A 22,569-nucleotide genomic window follows, 5' to 3' on the forward strand; every position below is an offset into this window, starting at 1 on the left:
GATATTGTGTTTAGGAGTCTGGATTAGAGTGAAGAAGACCATGGTTCAAATTTTCATTTGGCCATGGTGCTTGAAGTAACAGGAAATCATCTTTTGCCCAAACTACCTCTGAGGATTATATGAAGATAACCTCTTTGTGAGCAACCTATGAACTAAATAAAACAAAAACTGAGTGTGGAAACTCACTGGTTGTAATATCCCCTTGAAGGTGAAGAATCTGTGGGACAGGCATTGTGAGAATAACTGTATCAAAGTGGTCAAAAGATCCTGTACTGGTGCCCACTTCCCATTTTCCATCTTTGAGGCAGATCTGAGTAACATGGTGATTGTAGAAGATATCTGCGTCTGCTGAGAAAGAAAGAGAGAAGCTAACAGATGTTACCATCCCTTTGGAGTTAGGCAGCTAATAAATTTAAATTAAATAACTAAATAAAAAATTAAATAAATATAATCGGCAACGCAGGGGAAAAGGGACAAAATCTGGGAGCTGAAACAATGATACCAGATCATTTTAAAAACTGATTGTATCAAGATATTTCGTCATTCATACCAACATGAGGATGAATGTGAAGTTTCATTTTTTAATCACCCACACCCACACCCAAGATGGGGCACCTGCAAGACTGGTTGTGTCTCTCTCTGTGTGTGGTGGAATAATAAATGCCAAGATGGAGGTTGCAACTGTGATCAAAATTCCTTCCTTTTTTATTTTAATATGTCTTACGCATATACCAAAAAGTAATGGGGTTTTGATCACTCTATTACTGCTTCTATTTTGACTTTTTAACACTGGCTCTGGCGGAAGCCCCCCAAGCATTTTCAGTGAATTTTATTATAAAAAAACAGAAAAATCAACAATACATCTGAAGCTTACCTGCCTTATTTAAGTAATGTTTAACAATGGATGAAATTCCTTTGGGTGTTACAAAGTTATCTACTCCTTCCTTCACCACCATTCCTTTTACTGGGGCAGTCAATGGCTTCAGGACTCCATGAGAAAACAAATCTTCATAAAAGCTAAAAAGAGAGTTAATGTCAGAATCCAATTATATTTCATTTCTATCTATCTCCTCTGAGCTAAAATCAAATCTCACCTTTCCCTGGACTCTGCCATACTTCCAAGGGGGAGGGGGATATGCATTTGAGCTTATTGCTTTCACTTCCTCTATTCGCTACAATGTAACCTTTTGGTTACTGACTGGTGTCTGCTATCCATTACAATGTAACAAATTGCCTCCTGCACGATGCATCTCTCTGAACCTTCTCCCTAATCAGGCAGCTAGGAAAAGTGGGGGGGGGAGAAGTACAAACCTCAGGGACCTGGCTTATCTCTCAGTTCTCGAAAGGAGGTGTGAAAAACTGTAGAACATCGCAGTTCTACAAAGGGAGCTGGATTGATGTTATCTCCCCTTTCCCACGATGGACCTAACACCTGGGGATTGGCCGGTCTGAATCATCCGGCTGAACTATGGGGTGGGGTTTGTTTAGGGACACTTTAAAGTAATCAATAAGTAAGGGAATCCCTCAGGTCCTGTCTATTATGCCTGCTATCAACTATTCTTAATAAAAGTTCCTGTTGGAAGAAATTGTTTCCAAGAGTTCTGCTTTCTTAAGATGTGGGATTGAAGTGGGTCCTTACAGTTAATCTGTTAACTAGTTAATCTGCTCTTGACTGCTCTTGTACAGATTTTAGATTATACTACTGGTTTTAACTGGCTGACTTTTAAATGATTTAAAAAGTTATTTAAGATAGAAATTCATAGTTATAGATCAGGGGTCTCCAAAACTGGCAACTTTAAGATTGGTGGACTTCAAATTCATGCTGGTTGGGGAATTCTGGAAGTCCACTAGTCTTAAAGTTGCCAAGTTTGGAGACCCCTGTTTTAGATCATTGTTCCATCAATCATTAATTATAGCTTGCTTTCAAAATTTGCCCCTTAATTAAATTACCTAAACCAATTTGGACAACATCCTACAAGATGGAAGAAATAGAGAGCAAAAAGATCCATCTGTCCAAAATGGTATAGGGTTTCCTGCCTGAGCAGGAGGTTGGACTTGATGACCTCCAAGGTCCCTTCCAACATTATTATTATTATTATTATTATTATTATTATTATTATTATTATTATTATTGAGGCAGAATGAAATACATATATCAGTTGAAGTTGATTCGGATATCAAATGTTATCCAGATGAATATAAAAGTAAAGTGATCAAGTGAAAGAGAATAAAGAAGAAATTATTACTTATTTCAGGGCTAACTATATTAAATGACCATATTTAATTCAAATTAAATCATGTTCCATTTTTGTCATGGTCCCATCTCCTTCTGAGATCTTGATAGCAAAATAGTATGCCATTTTATAAGCTGTCTACAGAAATTACAGCCTTGGAACCATTAAACAAATGCATTAAATCCATAACTAGACAGCAAATCATCTGTGTTACAAAAGTGAAGATTGGCTTTTTTTTTTTATAAGAACAATTTTATGAGTGACCCATAATCATTACACCCAAGATGAAATGTTCTTCTCTGCAGAAATAACGCAAGCCTTAAGATTAACTGGAAGAATATTTTATGGTATTACCTTCAATCAGTTTTAAGATCTGATATACTAGACTCTTGGTACTAAAGATGGAATGAAACATTGAAAGAATATGAAGGATATTCATTTAAACCTCAGAAGCCAAAAAGTCCACAAGAGTCTGTGGTTCAGCTGTAAAAGACATATAATGAATGAGTCCTGGTGAATTGCAATGGTTAGTTTACTATTTTCAACCAGAACAAAACATTATATATAATTATTATATAACTAAGCAAGGAGAGAAGCAACCTAGAACTAAGGAGAATTTTCCTGACAGTTAATCAGTGGAATGACTTGCCTCCAGAAGTTGTGGGTGCTCCAACACTGGAGGTTTTTAGAAAACGATTGAACAACCATTTGTCTGAAATGGTATAGGATTTCCTACCTGAGCAGGGGGTTGGACTAGAAGACATTCAAGGTCCTTTCCAACTCTGTTATTCTTTTATATCCTCTTCTGAAGTTATCCTCTTGAAATATTTGTATAACTCTACTAGGCAATTACACTTACATGGGGCTTAGATAAGTATCTCCTGGCTCCTGCACCCAGAAATCCTTCATTTCAAATCATGTAATGCAGAGTTTTCATTTAGATTCTTATTTAGAGTAATCAGCACACAGGGCTCAATATGAAAGGGGAATTTCACTTCTTCCTTTCTCACAGCACTACAAAGACCCCAATCTAACACAGCTGACATTTGGTTCCAAAAATGCACACAGCAGCATGTTTTCCAATACACTATCTAATTAGTTTCCTGTTTTAGGTTTCATCTACAGAAATAATTTAATTTGTAAGCAACATTACTCCTTCCATTGGAGTTTTATGTCTGGAGACCCCAATGTAGTGACTTTCTCTAAAAGCAACTCTTCAGTATGTTTGCTCAAGGGTCATGGTAAAGTTATAGTAGAAAAGAATTTGGCCTTTATCCTCTGTCCTCAGTATTGTTTCTAGAAGCAATAGTTTAGTTATTAGTTTTAAAAAGGAATCTCCAAACGTGGCAACTTTTAAGACTTGCAGACTTCAACTCTCAGGATTCCCCACCCTGCATGACTTGAAGTCGCCATGTTTGGATGCCTTGATTTAGAATACTAAAGAAAATAATTTCTGGAACTTCTAGAATAATTTTAACTGGTCTTGCTTTAAATTAATGGATTATGTTTAGAGCAATGTGTGAATCCAGCCAACTGTGGCTTATTTGGCAAACTATGGTCTAGCAATTCAGCCTAGAGGTAACCAATATTCAATAAGCTAGAGAAGCTGTAAGGACTCCAAAGTCTTCCACAGAGAGCAGTTTCACCAACACTTGCCTTGGCTATGGGCAACTAGTTAAAGTTTATAAGTCACCACTTTAACTTTTCCATAATGCCTGAAGTAAATACTATTTTATGGGAAATGTAAAATAGGCATTACAGGTAATCCTCAACTTGCAACCATTCATTTAGTGCAGTGGTTCTCAACCTTTTTAATGCTGCGACTCCCAACCGGTCGTAAGTCGAGGACTATTCAACGGGTGCAGCACCGTTTGCAGAATGGGACTTTTGGCGGGCTCAGCAGGGCAGAGACAGCCTGGATAATTCCTATTGGCTTTTGAAAGCCAATAGAATTAGACTCTATTCAAGAGAGTCTATTCTATTGGCTTTCAAAAGCCAATAGAATAAGGGAGTAGCACAGCTAAGGAAAAGGGGAAAAAATGGCAGACTGCATTGTTTGGCGACCCCCGTGAAATGGTCGTTCGACCCCAAATGGGGTCCCGACCCACAGGTTGAGAACCACTCATTTAGTGACTATTCAAATTTACACTGAAAAAATGTGAGGACAGTGAGGACTTGCACAAAGATTCCTATGTTCCATCTTGCCAATGTATTAAGGATATGCTACACATATTGTGTGCTTTAATTATGGTTTTTTGAATAAACTATTTCTGGATGGATTCACATAATGACTAAATGCAAGCTAAATGTGCAATGTCTGAACCCACCATATTTATGGATGTTAAATGTGTTTAGATTTACTCATCAGAAAAAAATATTATGATCTACTATTGTGCTTGTTACAGAGCTACAGGTTGATCAGAAATCAGCAGATCAGCTGTTTTCATAGTCTGGAGAGAACCACTGACAACAGGTAATGGGATGAGGTCAGACCTATACATAAATAAGACTCAATACCTAAAATCCTACTAATTTCAAAGAGTCTGTTCCAACATTACTGAGTCTTTACATGGAAGTACAACTCAAGTTGAAACTAGCAACCACAATTGGGACCAACAACTCAGTTGTTAAGCAAAACAGTTGCTAAATGAAAAAAGTTTCAGGCAGTAGCTGCAGTCAGATTCTAATCAATTAGTTACCTCTTTTTAACACTTTTAAGGGGATCCTTTGTGGTGTGGGGAAAAAAAAGTAGCTCAGGAAGATATCACTTATTCAAGCAGTTTCCTGGTTTGGGGGGAGGGGGTAGAGAAATGAACAATGCATACCTGACTGTAATGTAATGGTGAACACATGATGGGTGGAGGGAAAGACAGAAAGAAAGAGAGACAGACTGCGAAGGTCATAAATGTGGACTTTGGTCATAAAGTTACTTTTCCATCACTGTCATGAATAAGAACTGTTGATGTCCAGGCAATTGCTAAATGAGGACTACTTAATAGGTGATGTTGCAAACCTAACACAGCTCTTTATTGGAAGCAAAATTTTATTTGTTTTTATCCCATCTTTATTATTTATACAAATAACTCAAGGCTGCATTTGTACATCAGAATGAATTTGCAACATCTTCACCATGTCCTCATTCATATAACCATGACTGAAACCAAGTCCATGCACACAGTTATTCTTACTGTGAACATTTGATAAAAAAATGTATTTGAATGGTAACTAAAAGGCTGATTATATACCATCAGGTCTTAAGTTAAACCCAAGTCCTGCTGCCTCCGAGGACAAGTCCATATATTTTTCTTGGCAACAAGAACTATGGAAGTAATCTGCCATCCCCATTGCTTTCTTCTGCTGACTTCCTCCATTTTTCAGGCTGGACTACATTCCTGGGATTTCCTAGCGGACTCCCATCTATAGCGCATCCCTGCTCATCTTTGTCAAAGTCACCTCAGGGCTGCCTCCGTTTTGCTCAATACCAATTTGCACATCATTCCAACCCATTATGATCCTAAGTACGAACTGCCACTTGTTGCTACAACAGCACCGACCTCCCCTTCCTTATCGACACGTCTTCCAAGCCAAAGAGTTCCCGTTTAATCCTGTGCCTTTTCCCCTTTCGCTCACCTCTGATGCGCCTTTGCATTGTCGGGCGTTCGCGTGATATATTGGGCACCCAGATCAGCCGTGCAATCCTGGTCGTGAGAGCTCCGGCGCGTCGACATTCTTCCCCCTGGAAAGTCACGTGCGTGGAGACAGAAAGCCGTTTAGCGCGCGCGCCGCCCGCAAGTGCCCAATCAGCTTCTCCGGAGGGGCAAACCTGAGCCTAGTAACAGGGAAACACCCCCTCCCCCGCAGACCACCAATCCCTGCGGAGCACGGGTTGCACGGCCGCTGAGTAAGCTTTGGGATAATGACAGCGGCTGCAAATCTAAACTATGAATCTCACCGAGATTTGCATTTGCAGGGAAGCTTATTTCGGGTTTAACGTGCACCGAGTTACGGCTGTAGCATCTGAGCGTTTATGTTCTTGCTATTAAAATCCGCTAGCCTCTATCTGAATCCGACCGAAGTCTCGGGTGCTTTGCCTATGGTGCTTCGTCCGGGAAAGCTTGCAGCCCGACTCGGAAATGAGTTTCATTAAAAAGAAAGATTGGCTCTGAAATTGTGCCTCGAAAGGATTTCTTAGCCAGGTGTAGGATCACGTTTCCTTTGCGAGCAATCCTGAAAAGGAGTCCTATCGATCGCCGTAAAATTCACTCGGTGCCAGATTAATTGCTGGCAAAACGGGGAGCGTGGCTGTTTATATCCCCAGGCGCGGGATTGCCACTAACCTTCCCGGATCCCCGCAATGGGCCGCGTGTCCTTTCAACACGTAAGATCTGCGGCTTCAAGGCGCCCAACTCACCTGCGCCCTGCGCCTTATCCCAGACCACGATGCGCAGGAGGCGCTGGGGAAACTCCGCGCGCAAAAGCGCAGCGCACAAGCTACCGGTCAGCCCAGCGCCTACGATCAGAATCCGCGCCATGGCCGGACCCGTCAGACAAAGGAGGCGGGCCGGTCCGGCCCACCAGATCCTCCTCCCTTTTTCTGGAGTTTATGCAACCCAGAAGCCGGGCGGAGGGAGTGGCTCCCGGCCTCTTTTCCTGTTTCAAACCGCCGATGTTGCTCGCGGCGCCACGAGGAAAGCAGCTTTGCGCCGCGGTTGCCTCCACAAGTCCCAAACAAGCGGTGGGAGATTGGGGGTAGCCGTCAGAAGTCTTGATTTAGCTCAATCCCGCAGAAAAGGCCGAAATCGACTGAACCCCCCCCAAAACGGAGGAGTCAACTTAGCCTTGAAAAGGAACCCCCCCCCTCCCCCGGCTTTGCAGACCTTCCGAACTAAGCAACCTTGGATGGCCGAGTTCCGTCAAACGTTTTAGTTCTGGAAACTGGAAATCTACAGGAGGATTGAAATGGCAGAAGTCGTGATCCGTACCTCCACGCGAACGGTGCATTTCTCAGTGGATTTTTATGCGGGGTGAGACTTAGATGGGTGTGACCCTTCGGAGTTAGAATTATCTCCAACCATCTTTGAGGGGGCGGTGAACGATATGAACGCGAGATTGCCGTCCATGGATAATATTTAAAGTCCCCTGCTTCGAGCAGGGTTTGGATTAGAAGACCTCTGAGATCCTTTCCAGTCCTATGATTCCATGTTCTGTATATACTTTGGCGCTGAAACAGAAATTAGCAGCTTTCCATCCAGTCGCCCCGACTCTACCCCGACTACAGGGTCGTAAAAAGGGAATCTTTTTTTTTCTAATGGAGGAAAGTCCATTGGGACTAAATGGCTATGGAGATTGTTCCAAAGGTGCTTTTTCAAAAGGCAACGGGACTTTATTTTTCCTTGAAGACGTTTTGCTTTTCATCCAAGAAGCTTCTTCAGTTCTGACCTTGGTGTTTGTGTATCTGTGTGTGTGTGTCACCGTGCTACTCTGGACTTGTTTTTCTACCTTGGATGTGGCCGCCCGCAGGGGAACGGGAAGCAAACTGCCATCTGCCTTGTAGTATCTCGCAAAGGATGCAATTTCTGTACAGGTACTCTGCTTCTGGCACAGATTACAACGTTGTGGCAGTTGCTTCATACTGTCATTATTAGAAGTGTGATAATTGGCACTGCCTCTTCACCGCTTCAAAATCCCTCAATCTTCGCCCCTGTACCAAAGGTGCTTTTTCAAGAGGCCACTGGACATACTTGTTTTTCTTTCAAGATATTTTGCTTTTACTCAAGAAGCTTCTTCAGTTCTGAACTGAACTTCGGAAGTGAAGAAGCTTCCTGGATGAGAAGCGAAATGTCTTCAAGGAAAAACAAAGTCCAGGTGCCTTTTGAAAACCCACTTTTGGGGCAACAATGACCTGGATGACTGAAAATCCACATAAATACTTTGCTCCTGTAAAATCTATGTATTCTTTTCATTTTCATTTTTATTTAATGGTTAAAAATGGTTAAACGGTGGAAAAGCATATTAAGGAACTTTGCAAGTCACTCTAAAGACAATGTAATTATAACTAAATGAAAAATGTACAAATGGATTTATTTTAAATAAAATAAATGAACGGAGTGCTGCTATTGTAAATATTGCTTTAACACCATGTTTTATGTTTTACATGTAAAGTAAAACTGACAGTTTAAGACATTTCATTAATTTTATTAGGCATATGAATTAGATATAATTTTAATGAGTGTTTTTATAATATTTTGTTAATTCTATTAAATAGATACAAGTGCATATTTTTATGGATTGCCACTTTGCAATAATTTTGTTATGTGTGTCTCTTAGTAAAATAACCAGTGTTTTATTTTTTTAAAAGGTGAAGACTTAGTGCCCCTTGTCTCTTGAATATAACTAGATATTTAAAATTTTATGTTATAGGATGAGGACAGGGTTAGTCTATGATGGCAGAAAGTTTTGTCTCATAGTTTTATCTGTGTAGAGAATTGAATGAAATAGGAATAAAAGCTTATTATATCCTACAGTGAACTTCTCCCCTGAAGCACATGATCTGCTGTGGGATTTACTGGTGGAATCAGTTGAAGGGGGTTTAAAAAGAGGTGTAGTGTTAGACTTTCAACTGATAAATTGGCTAGAGATAAGATTAAAGATATATAGCTTGTTTGGTTCTTCTTATTAAAATACAAATCCTTTATATATGTACCTTGGAGTAAACTCCATGGAGCAAATGAAAGATTTCTCTCAACTGAATAAAATCTACTACCGGTACTTGGTTTTCAAATATAAAAAGACCTTCAAATGAAATATTTATTATGATCATAAAATAGCATATAAAAAGTTCTTAAGTATGTTTATATGCTAGCTACTAATATTAATAATTCAATCCTTGTTAAAGTGACAATACTATTATCTTCACTTACAGTGTAAAATGAGGTGGTAGCCTGGGGTCACACAATAAACTTTATATCTGATGCATTGTGTACTATTTCTGATGCAAACTTCACATCAGAAGAAGAGGTGAGAAACCTTTGGGTGGGGTTAATTGCATTTAATAACAGTTTTAAAGGTCTCAAAATGCTCAGATTCAACATAATTTTACATTGGCTTGTAATAATAGAAAGTAAAATTCTCACTTGCTTCATATAAAGCAATTTAGTTGTGAGTGAAAATAATAACACTCATGTATATGAGAAATAACCACTAGAGGGAGGCATTGTTCTTCCTAATAGAGCAGACATGTCAAACACAAGGCCAGTGGGCCAGGGCTTTTCAATCTTTTCACCCATTGTACCACTTTTAGGATATGGCAACATCCGAGTATCACCAGTTGCCTAGCAAGGTGTCAAAAACTTGATGACCCAAAAAAAAGTGATAAAAGTACAGGTAGTCCTCTACTTACAACAGTTAGTTTAGTGACTGTTCGAAGTTACAATGGCACTGAAAAAGTGCCCCCAAGCCACAGCCGAGGAAGACACCTGCCTGCCCACCCGCCTGTCCGAGGTTTTCATTGTTGTGAGCATTTCTGTTGAGGATTGGCAGCGGGGGTGGGGTGGGGGTGTTTGGTTTTTATTCCCCCCGTCTGCTGGTTTTGGTCACTTCACATGACCCTGGAACTCTGTGATCGTCATAAATATGAATCAGTTGCCAAGCATCAATGTAAATCACAAGACCCTGGAGATGCTGCAACATTCCAGCTGATCAGCGCTTCTTCTGAGCCCAGCTGGAGCCTGGTGCTGGTCCTGGTGCTTCCGCTGAGCCCTGACAGCCCTGCAGCTCCAGCCATCTCTCACTCAGGCTTGTGCGGTGCTGCCACCGGTTCAGCTCATTCCCCCACTACCACTTTTCTAGGATGGTCACTTACCACCTGCCAGGGGCCAATGTACCACAGGTGTTACCCGTACCACTGGTTGAAAAGCCCTGCCGTGGGCCACTGCTGCAATAGGCCCAGATCCAACTGGTGGGGCCCCCTCGGAAATGGCAACGGACTGGCCATGTTTTAAATTACAGTACAGCTTTCATATTCTCAGGCATTTCAGCCTGAGAATAGATAGTACTGGATCTGGAAGCCCAAAATATCAGGAAGACAAAGTTTGCCTTTTCCAATTTTTCTGTGGTGACACGTTTCTCTGATTCATCCCATTGTGGACTAATAATTGCAAGAGTAACATCCTTGTCAGTTGATAGCTGCCTGATTGAGCCTCATTTGCTTGCTTCTGGCCTCCCAGATTTTGCCATGCCAAAATGAAAAAATCTGTATCAAAGTTGCTCTCAACCTGCTAACTCAAAACTGAAGATGAATCAGTATGAGTGTCATGTGTCTGATTAATGAAACACTTCAAAGAACTTTCAGAAAAGAACCTAAAAAGCCTTTATTAGTGTTACAGAGATGTCAGCACGGCATGGTGGAATGCTAAAATCTGAATCTCCCTTCCTTTGCACATAACATTCCAGCATTTCCCCTCCCCTATTTTGAGGTCATGATTCACATCTTCCAATTAACTTGGAGGGCAAAGATTCACTTCCGTTTCTTTTTCCCAGGCTTTCCTTATATTCTCCTCCCCTTTCCCTGTCACCTAATTTAACTCTAAAAATACCAGACAGTTCTGCATATATTGTCAAAGCAAGAATATTCAATATTAGCAGCATTGACAATGAGTATGTTAAGGGGGGATTTGTATAGGCTTCCTTTGTCTTTCTGGTTACCAGGTTTTTGGTTTTTTGGAGTCTCCTGAATTTTCCAGAATTTCTTCAACCTTCAGGACAGTTATAAAAGGTGAAAAAGAAAAATTAGGGAACAATCATTCTCCAGCATGATGAATGTAGAATCCACCGATGGATAATCTCAGCTTTCCTGCTCAGATGAGACTAAGTTAGAACTTTAGCCACGCCTCGCTCTGGGTGTGTCTTCCCAGTTATTGACTTAGTCTCAGCTCAGTAGGATGCAAAATTTCTGGCTCCTCAGTTAGACTAGGTTAATTATTTAAATTGTGTTCATTAATTGAGAGTTTTCTCGCATTTAAAATCTAAATTTACTGCAAATTATTCCTTAGTCAAAAATTGATTTCAGTTTGGATAAATTATTGAATTGCTGCCCAGGCCTTTAGGCCTTAACGAGCCTGGCAAGCTCCTCAGGAGCTGAAGCCACGAGGCTCGGAAAGGGCTTCTAGCTCCGGTCCAGCTGATCGGCGGGAGCGCCAGGTCGGCGTTTAGATGGTCTGCGGTTTCTAGGAATCCATTGGAGCTCGGGCAGACCGGGAGGGCCTCTCTCTCAACTTCGTTTCAACTCACGAGACTCCATTTGAAGCAGGCGGCTCTTGGATCACAGCGAAGGCAGCGCTACTTAACCGCAAGTGTCCTGGCGAACAGGGGAAAAGAGGCCTTAGGTTAACGTTTGGGATCCCTTAAAGCCCTTACTTCCAGGAGGCCCAAATAGTCTCCTTTTCGCCCTGTTTGGTGCGTATGCCATCTTGGGACAGCCAAAAACAGGCGCGGCCGCCATTTTGAACGCCTCTTCAGGCGCAGATGTCATTTTGAATGACCCTTCAGGCACGGTTGCCATTTTGGATGACTTTTCAGGTGTGGTCGCCATTTTGTAGGGACCTCGTTTTCCTCGGGAGGTCAACTGGGCCTGCTTTACTTGCCACCATAGATTGCTGTGACAGGCTCCTAGTGGGGGGACATTTTTTCAACGCTATCTCTGGACAATTCAGTGCATTATTAAGACCAATCAGAAGGGTTGGTCACCATTTTGGTATTTGCATTGCTCGATCTAACTACTTATTGGAGCGTAAATTTCATTTCTCTCAATACTTGTATTACTCCAGTGAGGGGGAAGTTATATTAGAATCCACCTTTTTCAATTAGTTTGTGACGCTGTGCCACAAGGCCTAGACAGGCAGCTCTAGTGAACTGTCTGGCTGTTTGCCATTGTTGTTGTTCAGAGCGTGGGTTTTTTTCCCTCTCTGACAACCAGATCTGCGTGATTGGGTTTCCCCCCATTTCTGGACATCTACCCGGAATATCCAGAGTGCAATGGCAGACAGTGTCTCGCCCCAGGCATCTCAGAGTTCTGATTTTCCCCTCGCACAAGGAAAGCGCAGATCATCTGATTTGGAAGCGGGGGGAAAGAAAAAGACCAAAACAAAGCACCTATCATCTAAGGAGACTTCCAAAGCAGCTGAGCAAGAGGCCTCGGGGAGACATCAGGCGCTGGAAAGAGAATTCTCCAAGGCCCAAAGGCTCATGTCCAGTGAAGCTGAAGTGGTTCCCCCCGTTCCATTGGAAAGTTCCCCATTTGAGTCTCCATATGCGCCTTCTCATGATGCCCCTAGGGCATGGTCTCCTCAGGGGGAAACTGAACAGGTTGGTCCCCCTCGCTCCTTTTCTTCCACAGCACAACAGGGTTCTGAAGTCACGAATATTCCCACTTCAGCTGGTGTTAGTCCTGTAGACCAACAGGATATATGGTCACATCAGTTCCAGGCTTTCATGCACAATGCATTTACACACTTTATGTCCTCCATGGGTCAACAACCCCCGCAAATACCACCCCCTCCATCCATGCCTGTTTCTCAAACGGGACGTGTTCCGGTTCCCGGTTCTGGCATCTCTGAGACATCCTCCCAATTAGGTGATGAGGGGTCTGTGGACCTGGAGGTAGCCGACATTCCCATGTCAGAGGATGAGGAGGCGGCACCAGAACAAGCGCCAACCTCTGGTCTATTTGATCCTTCCCTTTTCAGGTCTCTAGTCATGAAGGCCTGTACCACGGCCAACCTCACTTCAGCACAGGAAGCCAAACCTTCCACCTCAACTACTCAGGAGTCTAATTCTTTGTTTTCAGAGCAGGTTGTGGAGAAAAAGCAAATTCCTTGTCTGAATGACTTTCGCACTACGGTGGAGAAACAGTGGTCCTCTCTGGCCACCTTACCTTCGCCCAATAGCATGGAAAAGAAACTCTACAATGTTTCTTCTTCATTTTCCTCCCTTTTGGAAGTGCCTACGGTGGACACTCCACTAACTTCATTATTTTCCACATCCACAATTCCAGGGGATATGGCAGAGGCCCTGAAGGCGGAGAACAAGAAGTTCGAGTTCTCCCTCTGTCGAGTTCATCAGGCCTCAGCATGGGCGATTAAGGCGGCGACTTCGTCTTCCTTTTTTGCAAGGGCATCCATTATGTGGCTCCGCAAACTCCAGGCGCTCATCCCTCCTGACCAGGTGTGCGCACACCAGACATGGGAAAGTTAGTGGCAGCGTCTGAATATATGGCAGACGCATCTCTTCACTCTGCCAGGTACTCCGCCAGATCTGTTGCAGCCACAGTTGCATCTTGCAGGCTGCTGTGGCTGAAACAGTGGCGGACAGACTTGAAATCTAAGTGGCGTCTGTCGACAGCCACGTACAGTGGTACGCATTTGTTCGGTCCGGTCCTCGAACCGTACCTAATTGAGGGCAAAGACAAACGTAAAATTCTGGCACACCCTCCAAGAAGTTGGATAGGTGGCCCCAGCAAGATTTTTGCAGACAGACTTTCCGTCCAAGTGGTATCTGGGAGTGGAGGCAGCCCTTTTGGACCGGGCAGTCCTGGGAATGGCCCAGAGGCTCTTGATCCTTTCCCCCTAGAAAGGATTGGCAACAGGATCGCCAGAACACTGGAGCCAAGGGCCAATACCAGTCCAAACGCCCCTTCCAAGGCTCGGGCCATCCTTACAGATGGACCAAGTGATGCCAAGGAGGGCTCTCCCATAGGCGATCGCTTGTCGCTGTTCAGCGACATTTGGGAGGTTACCACCACTGACTCTTGGGTGAGAGAGACCATAAGACACGGTCTCGCCCTAGAGTTCTTCTCAAATCCTCCAGACCGTTTCATACAGTGTCCTGTCTCAAGAAACACAACCAAGGCAGAATTGGTAGCCACGGCCATCTCCCACTTGATAGAAATAAGGGCCATAGAGCCGGTGCCTCCGGAACAGAGGGGAGAGGGATTTTACTCCATTCTGTTCGTGGTAGCCAAATCCTCGGGGGGATAGAGGGCGATACTGGACTTAAAGGGTCTGAATTATTTCTTAACCTACAAGAGGTTCAGACCCTAAAGTCCATTCTGGACAGCATCAGGAAAGGGGATTTCCTTTTCTCCATAGATCTGACAGAGGCATACTTGCACATCCCGATCCTCCCAGAACACCGCAGATTCCTTCGCTTTTGTTACACGCACTGGCATTACCAGTACAGGGCTCTTCCCTTTGGTCTCTCCTCAGCTCCAAGGGTCTTCACAAAAATTTTGACAGTATTGGCGGCCCACCTCAGGATGATCCCAGTATGCGTACAATGCTATCTGGACGATATTCTTGTCCAATCCAGTTCTTTCAGGTCGGCTCAGTCAGACCTAGAAATCACGATCAATACTCTTCAGGATCACGGGTTTTCCGTAAATTTCAAGAAAAGCCACACGATTCCTACGAAGCGCCTCCTTCATCTAGGTGCAATAATAGATTCTAATCTTTGCAAGGTTTATCTGTCACAGGAGTGCCGGATCAGCATCCGGAGGCTTGTCCACCAGGTTCGGAGAGAGAAGGTAGTTCCTCTGGTTCAGCTGTCTCAACTGCTGGGAAAGATGGTTTCTTGCATGGGAATCGTTCTGTGGGCCAGACTTCAATCCAGAAACCTTCAGTGGTTTCTCCTCCCTTTCCAGAAACGGAACCTCAGTTCACCCACAAGGAGGGTGAGGGTTCCTCACCACACCGTTATCTCTTCTGTAGTGGGCTTCATCCACAATGACCGAGGGGACCATCTTCAAAGAGCCTCTCAGGCTCACCTTGATCACAGAAGCCAGTCTGTTTGGTTGGGGGCGCCCATCTCCAAACTCATCTGGCACAGGGTCAGTGGTCCCGGTCGGATTTAGCTCACAACATAAATTGGCTCGAACTCAGAGCCATATACTTGGCACTCCGTCAGTTTTCCTCCCTAGTGGCGGGACAACATGTCCTGATTCTGACAGACAACGTGGCAACCAAGGCTCACGTCAACAAGCAGGGAGGGACCCGGTCATGGTCGCTCATGCTGGAGGCTTTGGATCTGGGTCTGTGGGCAGAGTCCAATCTGGGTTCCATCAGGGCGGAACACATATTGGGGAAGGCAAATCGACAAGCAGATTCCCTGAGCAGGATCACAGTCGACCACTCGGAGTGGCGTCTGGACCCGGCACTGTTCAGGGAAATCTTGATCAGATTTGGTCATCCACAACTGGATCTTTTTGCCTCCCCGATAAACTCCCAACTCCCCAGGTTCTTCACCAGGTTCCTGGCAGGGGGGGTGGAGGGAACAGATGTTCTCCGGTGCAAGTGGCCGGGGGGACTGCTTTACGCCTTCCCTCCCCTTCCATTGATACAGGCAACCATTCACAAACTAATTCAGGAACGGGCAGAAATAATCTTAATTGCTCCACATTGGCCAAGGCATCCGTGGTTTGCCGACCTTGTGGATCTATCGCTCTCGCCACCGTGGAGGATTCCCCCAGACTGAGTCGCTCTCAGCCAAGGGAATCTTCAACATCCAGATCCACAGTGGCTCCAGTTGGCCACCTGGCACTTGAGCGGGAAAGTTTAGCTAGGCAATCCTATTCCTCCAGGGTGATCTCGATGATCCAAGCCTCAAGGCGCTCCTCGACTAATAGAATTTATGATGCCACGTGGAAGAACCTTTGCACGTGGTGTGATAAGCAGCATCTCAGGCCGTTATCAGTCACCATTCCTAACATATTGGAATATCTTTTGGAAGGTATGAATAAGGGTTTATCACCTAGTACCATCTGCAGACAGGTTGCGGCCCTATCAACGGTCCTTACCTGCGACAACCTGGTTCCTTTATCGCAACACCCAGCAGTTAGCGCTTTTCTGAAAGGGGCGGTTAACGTTAGAACACCTGCGGTGCATCGTTATCCATCTTGGGACTTACCTAGAGTGTTATAAGCCTTGACTTCTCCACCATTCGAGCCCATCAGGTCTTGTTCATTTTCTTTCTTTAAAAGTGGCATTCTTAGTAGCTATCACATCGGCTAGGCGGATTTCGGAATTGGCTGCACTCTCAGGAGTGATTTGTGTACCTTTTTCGAGGATAGTGTGGTCCTTCGATTGGACCCTTCCTTATTCCAAAAGTCAATACCTGGTTTCACAGGTCCCAGGATCTGGTTCTTCCACATTTTTGTCCTAATCCGTCACATCATCTGGAGAGACAGTGGCATAAGTTAGATGTACGCAGGGCTCTGCGTCATTATGTTAAGCGGACCTCGGCTTTTTGCAAGTCAGAGGCCTTGTTCGTGTCCTTTCAGTTCTCTGCCATGGGTCAGAAGGTCTCCTCTTCGACCATTGGTAGATGGATCAGAGCATGCATTGCTCGAGCCTATCTCTTTCAGTCACTTCCAGTTCCTACATGCATCACTGCTTACTCGACACGCAGTGCGGCTGCGTCAGCGGCCTGGTCCACCCAGGCATCGGTTGAGGAGATCTGTAGGGCGACCTCGTCCTCCCCTTCCTCATTTGTAAGACATTACAAGATTGATAGGTTTGCAGCGGCGGATGCCTCATTTGGTAGGAGAGTTCTACAACAAGTAGTTTCTTCTCAGGGGACACAAGCCTAGACTTCCCCCCCCCACACCTGTAGGGACATGAGCAGCTTTGGTATGTCCCACTGGTGGATTCTACATTCATCATGCTGGAGAAGGGGCGTTGTCTTACCTGAACGCCTTTTCTCAGCATGATGATGTAGAATCCACACCCTCCCTTCATGGCAGTCTAGGCCAGGTCTTTTCAACCAGTGGTACGGGTACCACCTGTGGTACTTTGGCACCTGGCAGGTGGTACGCGACCATCCTAGAAAAGTAGTGGGGGAAGGGAATGAGCTGAACCGGTGGCAGCACCGCACAAGCCTGAGTGAGAGATGGCTGGAGCTGCAGGGCTGTCAGGGCTCAGCAGAAGCACCAGGACTAGCACCAGGCTCCAGCTGGGCTCAGAAGAAGCGCCGATCAGCTGGAATGTTGCAGCATCTCCAGGGTCTTGTGATTTACATTGATGCTTGGCAACTGATTCATATTTATGACGATCACAGAGTTCCAGGGTCATGTGAAGTGACCAAAACCTGCTGCAACCACCCAGCAGACGGGGGGAATAAAAACCAAACACCCCCACCCCACCCCCGCTGCCAATCCTCAACAGAAATGCTCACAACAATGAAAACCTCAGACTGGCGGGTGGGCAGGCAGGTGTCTTCCTCGGCTGTGGCTTGGGGGCACTTTTTTCAGTGCCATTGTAACTTCGAACAGTCACTAAACGAACTGTTGTAAGTCAATGACTACCTGTACTTTTATCACTTTTTTCCTTTTCTTTTTTTGGTCATCAAGTTTTTGACACCTTGCTAGGCGACTGGTGGTACTCGGATGTTGCCATATCCTAAAAGTGGTACAATGGGTGAAAAGTTTGAAAAGCTCTGGTCTAGGCAGGTGTCATGATAATTGGAGCCATTGCATCAGACTTCGTCATGGATGCTTCGCCTCATCAATAACTGGGAAGACACACCCAGAGGGAGATGTGGCTAAAGTTCTGAGTTAGTCTCATGTGAGCAGGAAGGCTGAGATTACCCACCGGTGGATTCTACATCATCATGCTGAGAAAAGGTGTTCAGGTAAGACAGCGCCCCTTTGCTTGGGGAAAATAGCCCAACTCCAAAGGTGACGATGATGCAGGTCATTGCTTCCAAAGTGGCAATTGGTCATCATGCAGATACAGTAGATATGTACAAATAGTATCTAACTTCTTATTCACCTACCTACTTGGATTGAATGTTTAATTGAATAGAACTGGAGGAGATGTTAATGCAATTTTTGAAGAATGTTTCCTTTTGATGTTATTTATGATAATCAGAAGTTTGGATTTACATTGGTCGCAAGCTCATGTCACTTACAGCAGGAATTTGTAGTTAGAGATGCTTGAAAAGTTCAGTTACAAAAAGGAAACAAATGTACAAGTGAGCTGCCAAGACCAGGGGTCCCCAACCTATGGGCCGCGGGCAGTTGTGGCCCTACTCACATGAGTGTCATCAAGGGTGATTCAACTCCATTCACACGGGCCTTGTTGCGGGTGCTTGCAGTCCCACTCCCGCAAACCTCATGGGTATTTGTGGCCCCACTCAGGTGAGTGTCATCAAAGTCAGTCGCAGCCCCACTTGTGCGAGTGTCACTGCAAATATCATGGGTGCTCAGGTGCACATGCACCTGGCCCTCCTACAAAATCATCCCCTCTTTCCCCTCTCATCCCCATGCCAGGCTGCCAATCCGGAAAAGTTGGGGAACTCTGGCCTAGACTAATATGCAGATTGGAATGCATTTAAAGTGGGGCTTTACTCCCCCCCCCAATATTTGCATTACAGTGCACAGGATGATTTTTTTTTTAAAGCTTATTTAAAAACATCCAGCTATAAATTCTGGGAAAAAATATTTGGAAATATAACCTGCAATGTACAATTTATTACAGAAAATGAATAATTGTTTGTATAATAAGTGTGGATTAGAATTTACGTCCCTACTTTTTTGAAATGCTCAAATAGCCTTAAAATATTTAAGACTTCAGCTCCATATCCATTTACTTTGAAATAAACTCCATTTAACTCAGTGGGTCTTATTTTTGAATTTATGTATAGAGACTAATGTTTTTAATTGCATTCTTTTACATCTGCATATCCGGAAATTTCACAGTAGTGTAAATCAATACAAATGCCTTTACTTCATAACCAAACCAATCTTAATATTACAGATAGAAGAGAATTTGAAAAAAAAAAACATCTTAATGAACTAAATCCACCCCTTACATTACTTCCCTCTTATATTATTTTAAAACTAAGGTTTTCATCTATGGCTGTTTTTTTTACTGATATATAGAACATACTGTTTTGATGCTAGTATAAATATACTGATTTGCACTTTTCCAGCCTAGGTTTGAAAAATATTTCAATGTTTAAATAAATATATTAATAAATGATACTGTAGAGTTTGTGCTGACTTTAAAAAGTTCTTATCATTTTGTAACTATCATATAATACAAGCTCTTATTTGTAGCTCTTAGACTTTGATTACTATTAGTAATCAGTTTGACTGATTTACGTTCATTGTCCTGGATGAAGAAGTGGGGAGCAATTTTGGACTATCTAGAAAAATCTGAAAGGACATCATTGGGAACTGTAGAGGGACTGTAGAGGAAAAAAAAAATCAATGTGCCACTTTTTTCCACTGAAGCTTCCACTGATCCCTCACTTTCATTCAAAAATCAAATCTGAATACAACTGTGCTTCAGCAAAGCAGTTACTTATGAATATCTAGCTATGATGGAATTTCAAAATGCCACACTAAACTTTGGACAATCTTGTTTTAACCATATTACATCTTTTGCCTTTTGCAGATGTCATCTTGAGCCCAAGGCAGCCAAAAATGTGTCTCAAGATGGGCAAGCCTTGCAGATAGCTACACAGGCTCAGGTTCTGCCTATGGAGCTGGGGATGCTGAACCCTCTGTCACGTTAATACATGTAGGTAAAGCAACTGATGTCATTCTTGCATTTCAAAGGATTTTAATTCTATAAAATCACCTTATTTCTGTACCTATTTTCCATTGTTTTAAATTTGGGTTTATATTCCAAATTTAAACTTTAATGTTCCTAAAATTGGTTCTTTTTCTAATAAAAATTCCTTTATATAGGAGGCAGTATCAAACTATGTGATATTTAAAGAACTTTCCCCATGCCCAAATGTGAGTAGCTTCTGCTTTGGAATTCAGTTGGCTAGCAATGCATATCTTTCAGTATTGAAGTGATATGATCAAAGTGAACTGCTTTGCAGGTGTACTTTGTATCAATGTAAACTTTTCAACTCAAGGTTTATTTATTAGTGTAAATTTCTAGGTTGCATTTTTGTCAATGATTCTTGTTGTATTACACGGATTAGCATATATTACATTGCAATATTTTAGATAGAATGTAGATAATTTAGAAATAGACACAGCTGACACACTAAATTAAATGCCAAGTTTTCCTTGTCATTTGACAATCCTTCGACAGCATATAGTTAAGGAACTAGCCCATACTGTGAATCAGATTTTTCAGAAGAATGTAACTTATTCATGAATCATTGCATTTCAATATAATATGGGTTCCCTACTGGCAACAAAATCTCCATACTTTCTTGATTCAATCTCAGGTTATTCATCTCTGCCATCTCACCATCTCATTTAGGCAATATTAAAGAGTGTCAACCAGCCATTTGAAGTTAGATTTTGTAAAATAGTAGAGATGAATGTCACTATTAACATTTCACTCCAGAGGATCTTTCCCAATGAGACTACATAAAACCAGGATAGAAACCTGAGGCACTTCACAGGTCCATTATCTGTGGATTCACTCACCTCGTACTATATGAACACAAACTCATAGGAAAGATTGGAAATGTTGCAATACAATGACTTCAAGGCTCAGTTCTGTCAGGTTGTTTAGAAAGATGCCATAATCAATAAGCCTAGAAATCCAATAAATTTGATGAAATTTAAAATCTAACCTCAAAAATATTATATCTTACAATTTGAGCTTGATGAAATAGCCTGTTCATACTGTGATATTTTACTCACGTTAAAAGATTTCTGGAAAAGGGAGAGAAGAAATACCTTCAAAGTACACATTTTAAAGCAGAGTTTAGTTGTTCTCCATGCATCAAAACATTAAACATGGAAACAAGTTTTCTATGCCAGTTCCCTTTCGTGCCTTTTCTTCTCCCATGGAATGTGATTGAATTTATTTATGGAGCTTTCCTGAAGATTTTAGAATTCTGGAAAATCAGTTCTAAAATCTTGGCAAGAAACTCCATGGAGGGAAAGGCATGCTTCAGTAGTATTTTTTTCTCTATAGAGAGTGATGAGTGGGACAAAGGGACAAAGCTAAGAACATAAGAAAAACAAAGATGACAAAAAACTGTCATCTCTCGCTAGCTTTGCATACAACAAGATATATAACTTTTGAGTTTAATGACTGTCTCCCTATCTTTCTCAGAAAAGGATTCCAGTTCCAGAATGGGAGAATCTGGGATTTCAGTGGCATAACAGACCAGACTTCTCCTCAATTCCCTCCAGGTGAAAAATTGGAAAGTCCAACACCAATTATTTTAATTAGTCAGAAGACCTTTCCTGAAGTTTCCCAAAGGAGCTTTAGTAGTGATTCCAGGGAAGAAATATATGTGGATTCTGACAGTCGATTGTTAACTCAGGAAGATTAGGATCCAGATAGCCTTAGTGATGCCAGCAAATCTGATGATGGTATCAACTTGGAAAAAGATAGGAAAAGCCAAAATGGCACCAAAATGTCTGAACAGGATCAGACAAGGGCTGAAAGTGCAAAGCTCTCAGTGTCCTATGACAAGACTTTCAGGCTTGATCCACTGTCAGCATCTTTCTATATGGGTGATGAGGCAGAAGAGATTGCGGTTCCTTCAAAGCTTACTTGAAACATACCTCCTCCTCCTCAAATAGACAATGAAGAACTTCCTTTCAGACAGCTGCCAAAGGAATGAACAATACCCATCTTTACTCAAATGGAAAAATGGTTATGTCACTACACCAGAGACTATCAGAACTAACAAGCTGTATCCACAAAAGAAATTACATCTTTTGTTAGGCAAGAGAGTTTTACCAAACAGAAGTCAAGCAGCAACATTTCTCAAAACATGTTACCAGATATCTCAAGTCCTCCTCTACTGAAAGATCTTGAGGTCACACGAGCAAATTGTATGAACTATAATCCTGAGACCCATTTCCTTCTTAAAGACAGTGAAACTGCCCTGGCACCCTTGGAAGCCATAATACTTTGTCAAACTCACCAGCTAGATGCTCCAGAAAATCTTTCTGGGCAGTTAGAAGACTCTGTCTGGAGAGTCTAATGTGGACACAGCCAGCACTGTCAGTTTGGTAAGTGGTAAAAATCTGCTGTTGTGTTCCCTGCTCAATGGTGCCTGAGCATCTGCTGGTTGTTACTCTACTGAAACTGTTTTCCACTGTTAAAACATTTTTTCACAGCTATCGTTGTACTAGATCTGCATGCCACACTGAAGCAAGCCAAGCTGTATGGGAGTATTACTGAAATTAAGCTTTGTATAACTCAAAACTGTTTCAGTGGCTTCCATTTTTGGTTCATCTTTTACTTCATTTTGATGTCACAGACTCATCCCCAGTGAAAGAACACAGGGCAGAAAACATCCTGCAGCCAAGAAGGCTCCACACATATTTGCACTACTCAGGTGACCCCTGAGG

The 22,569-nt window shown here is 42.9% G+C and overlaps 1 protein-coding gene and 1 long non-coding RNA gene across 4 annotated transcripts in view; one reads left to right on the forward strand and one right to left on the reverse strand.

Moving 5' to 3' along the window:
• Nucleotides 1-6,800, reverse strand: part of RNLS (renalase, FAD dependent amine oxidase) — a 210,082-nt gene extending 203,282 nt beyond the window's left edge. For 2 of the 3 annotated variants that reach the window (XM_039318783.1, XM_039318781.1), the window contains exons 1-4: nt 6,646-6,800; nt 5,865-5,970; nt 875-1,017; nt 187-348 (exon numbers count right to left, since the gene is read on the reverse strand). In XM_039318783.1, the coding sequence (XP_039174717.1) occupies nt 187-348; nt 875-1,017; nt 5,865-5,970; nt 6,646-6,766 (532 nt within the window). In that variant the 5' untranslated portion in view covers nt 6,767-6,800. The remainder of the gene's footprint in view (nt 1-186; nt 349-874; nt 1,018-5,864; nt 5,971-6,645) is intronic. The other variant, XM_039318782.1, reaches the window with a different exon arrangement.
• A 56-nt stretch (nt 6,801-6,856) lies between these two features.
• On the forward strand, nt 6,857-22,569 carry LOC120296796. The gene is made up of 3 exons (XR_005553586.1): nt 6,857-7,818; nt 19,682-19,807; nt 21,317-22,569. It is a non-coding gene; the product is annotated as an uncharacterized LOC120296796 (long non-coding RNA).

The sequence above is a fragment of the Crotalus tigris genome, unplaced genomic scaffold (genome assembly GCF_016545835.1).
Source record: "Crotalus tigris isolate CLP2741 ecotype Arizona unplaced genomic scaffold, ASM1654583v1 scf7180000021533.416912, whole genome shotgun sequence".
NCBI lineage: Eukaryota > Metazoa > Chordata > Lepidosauria > Squamata > Viperidae > Crotalus > Crotalus tigris.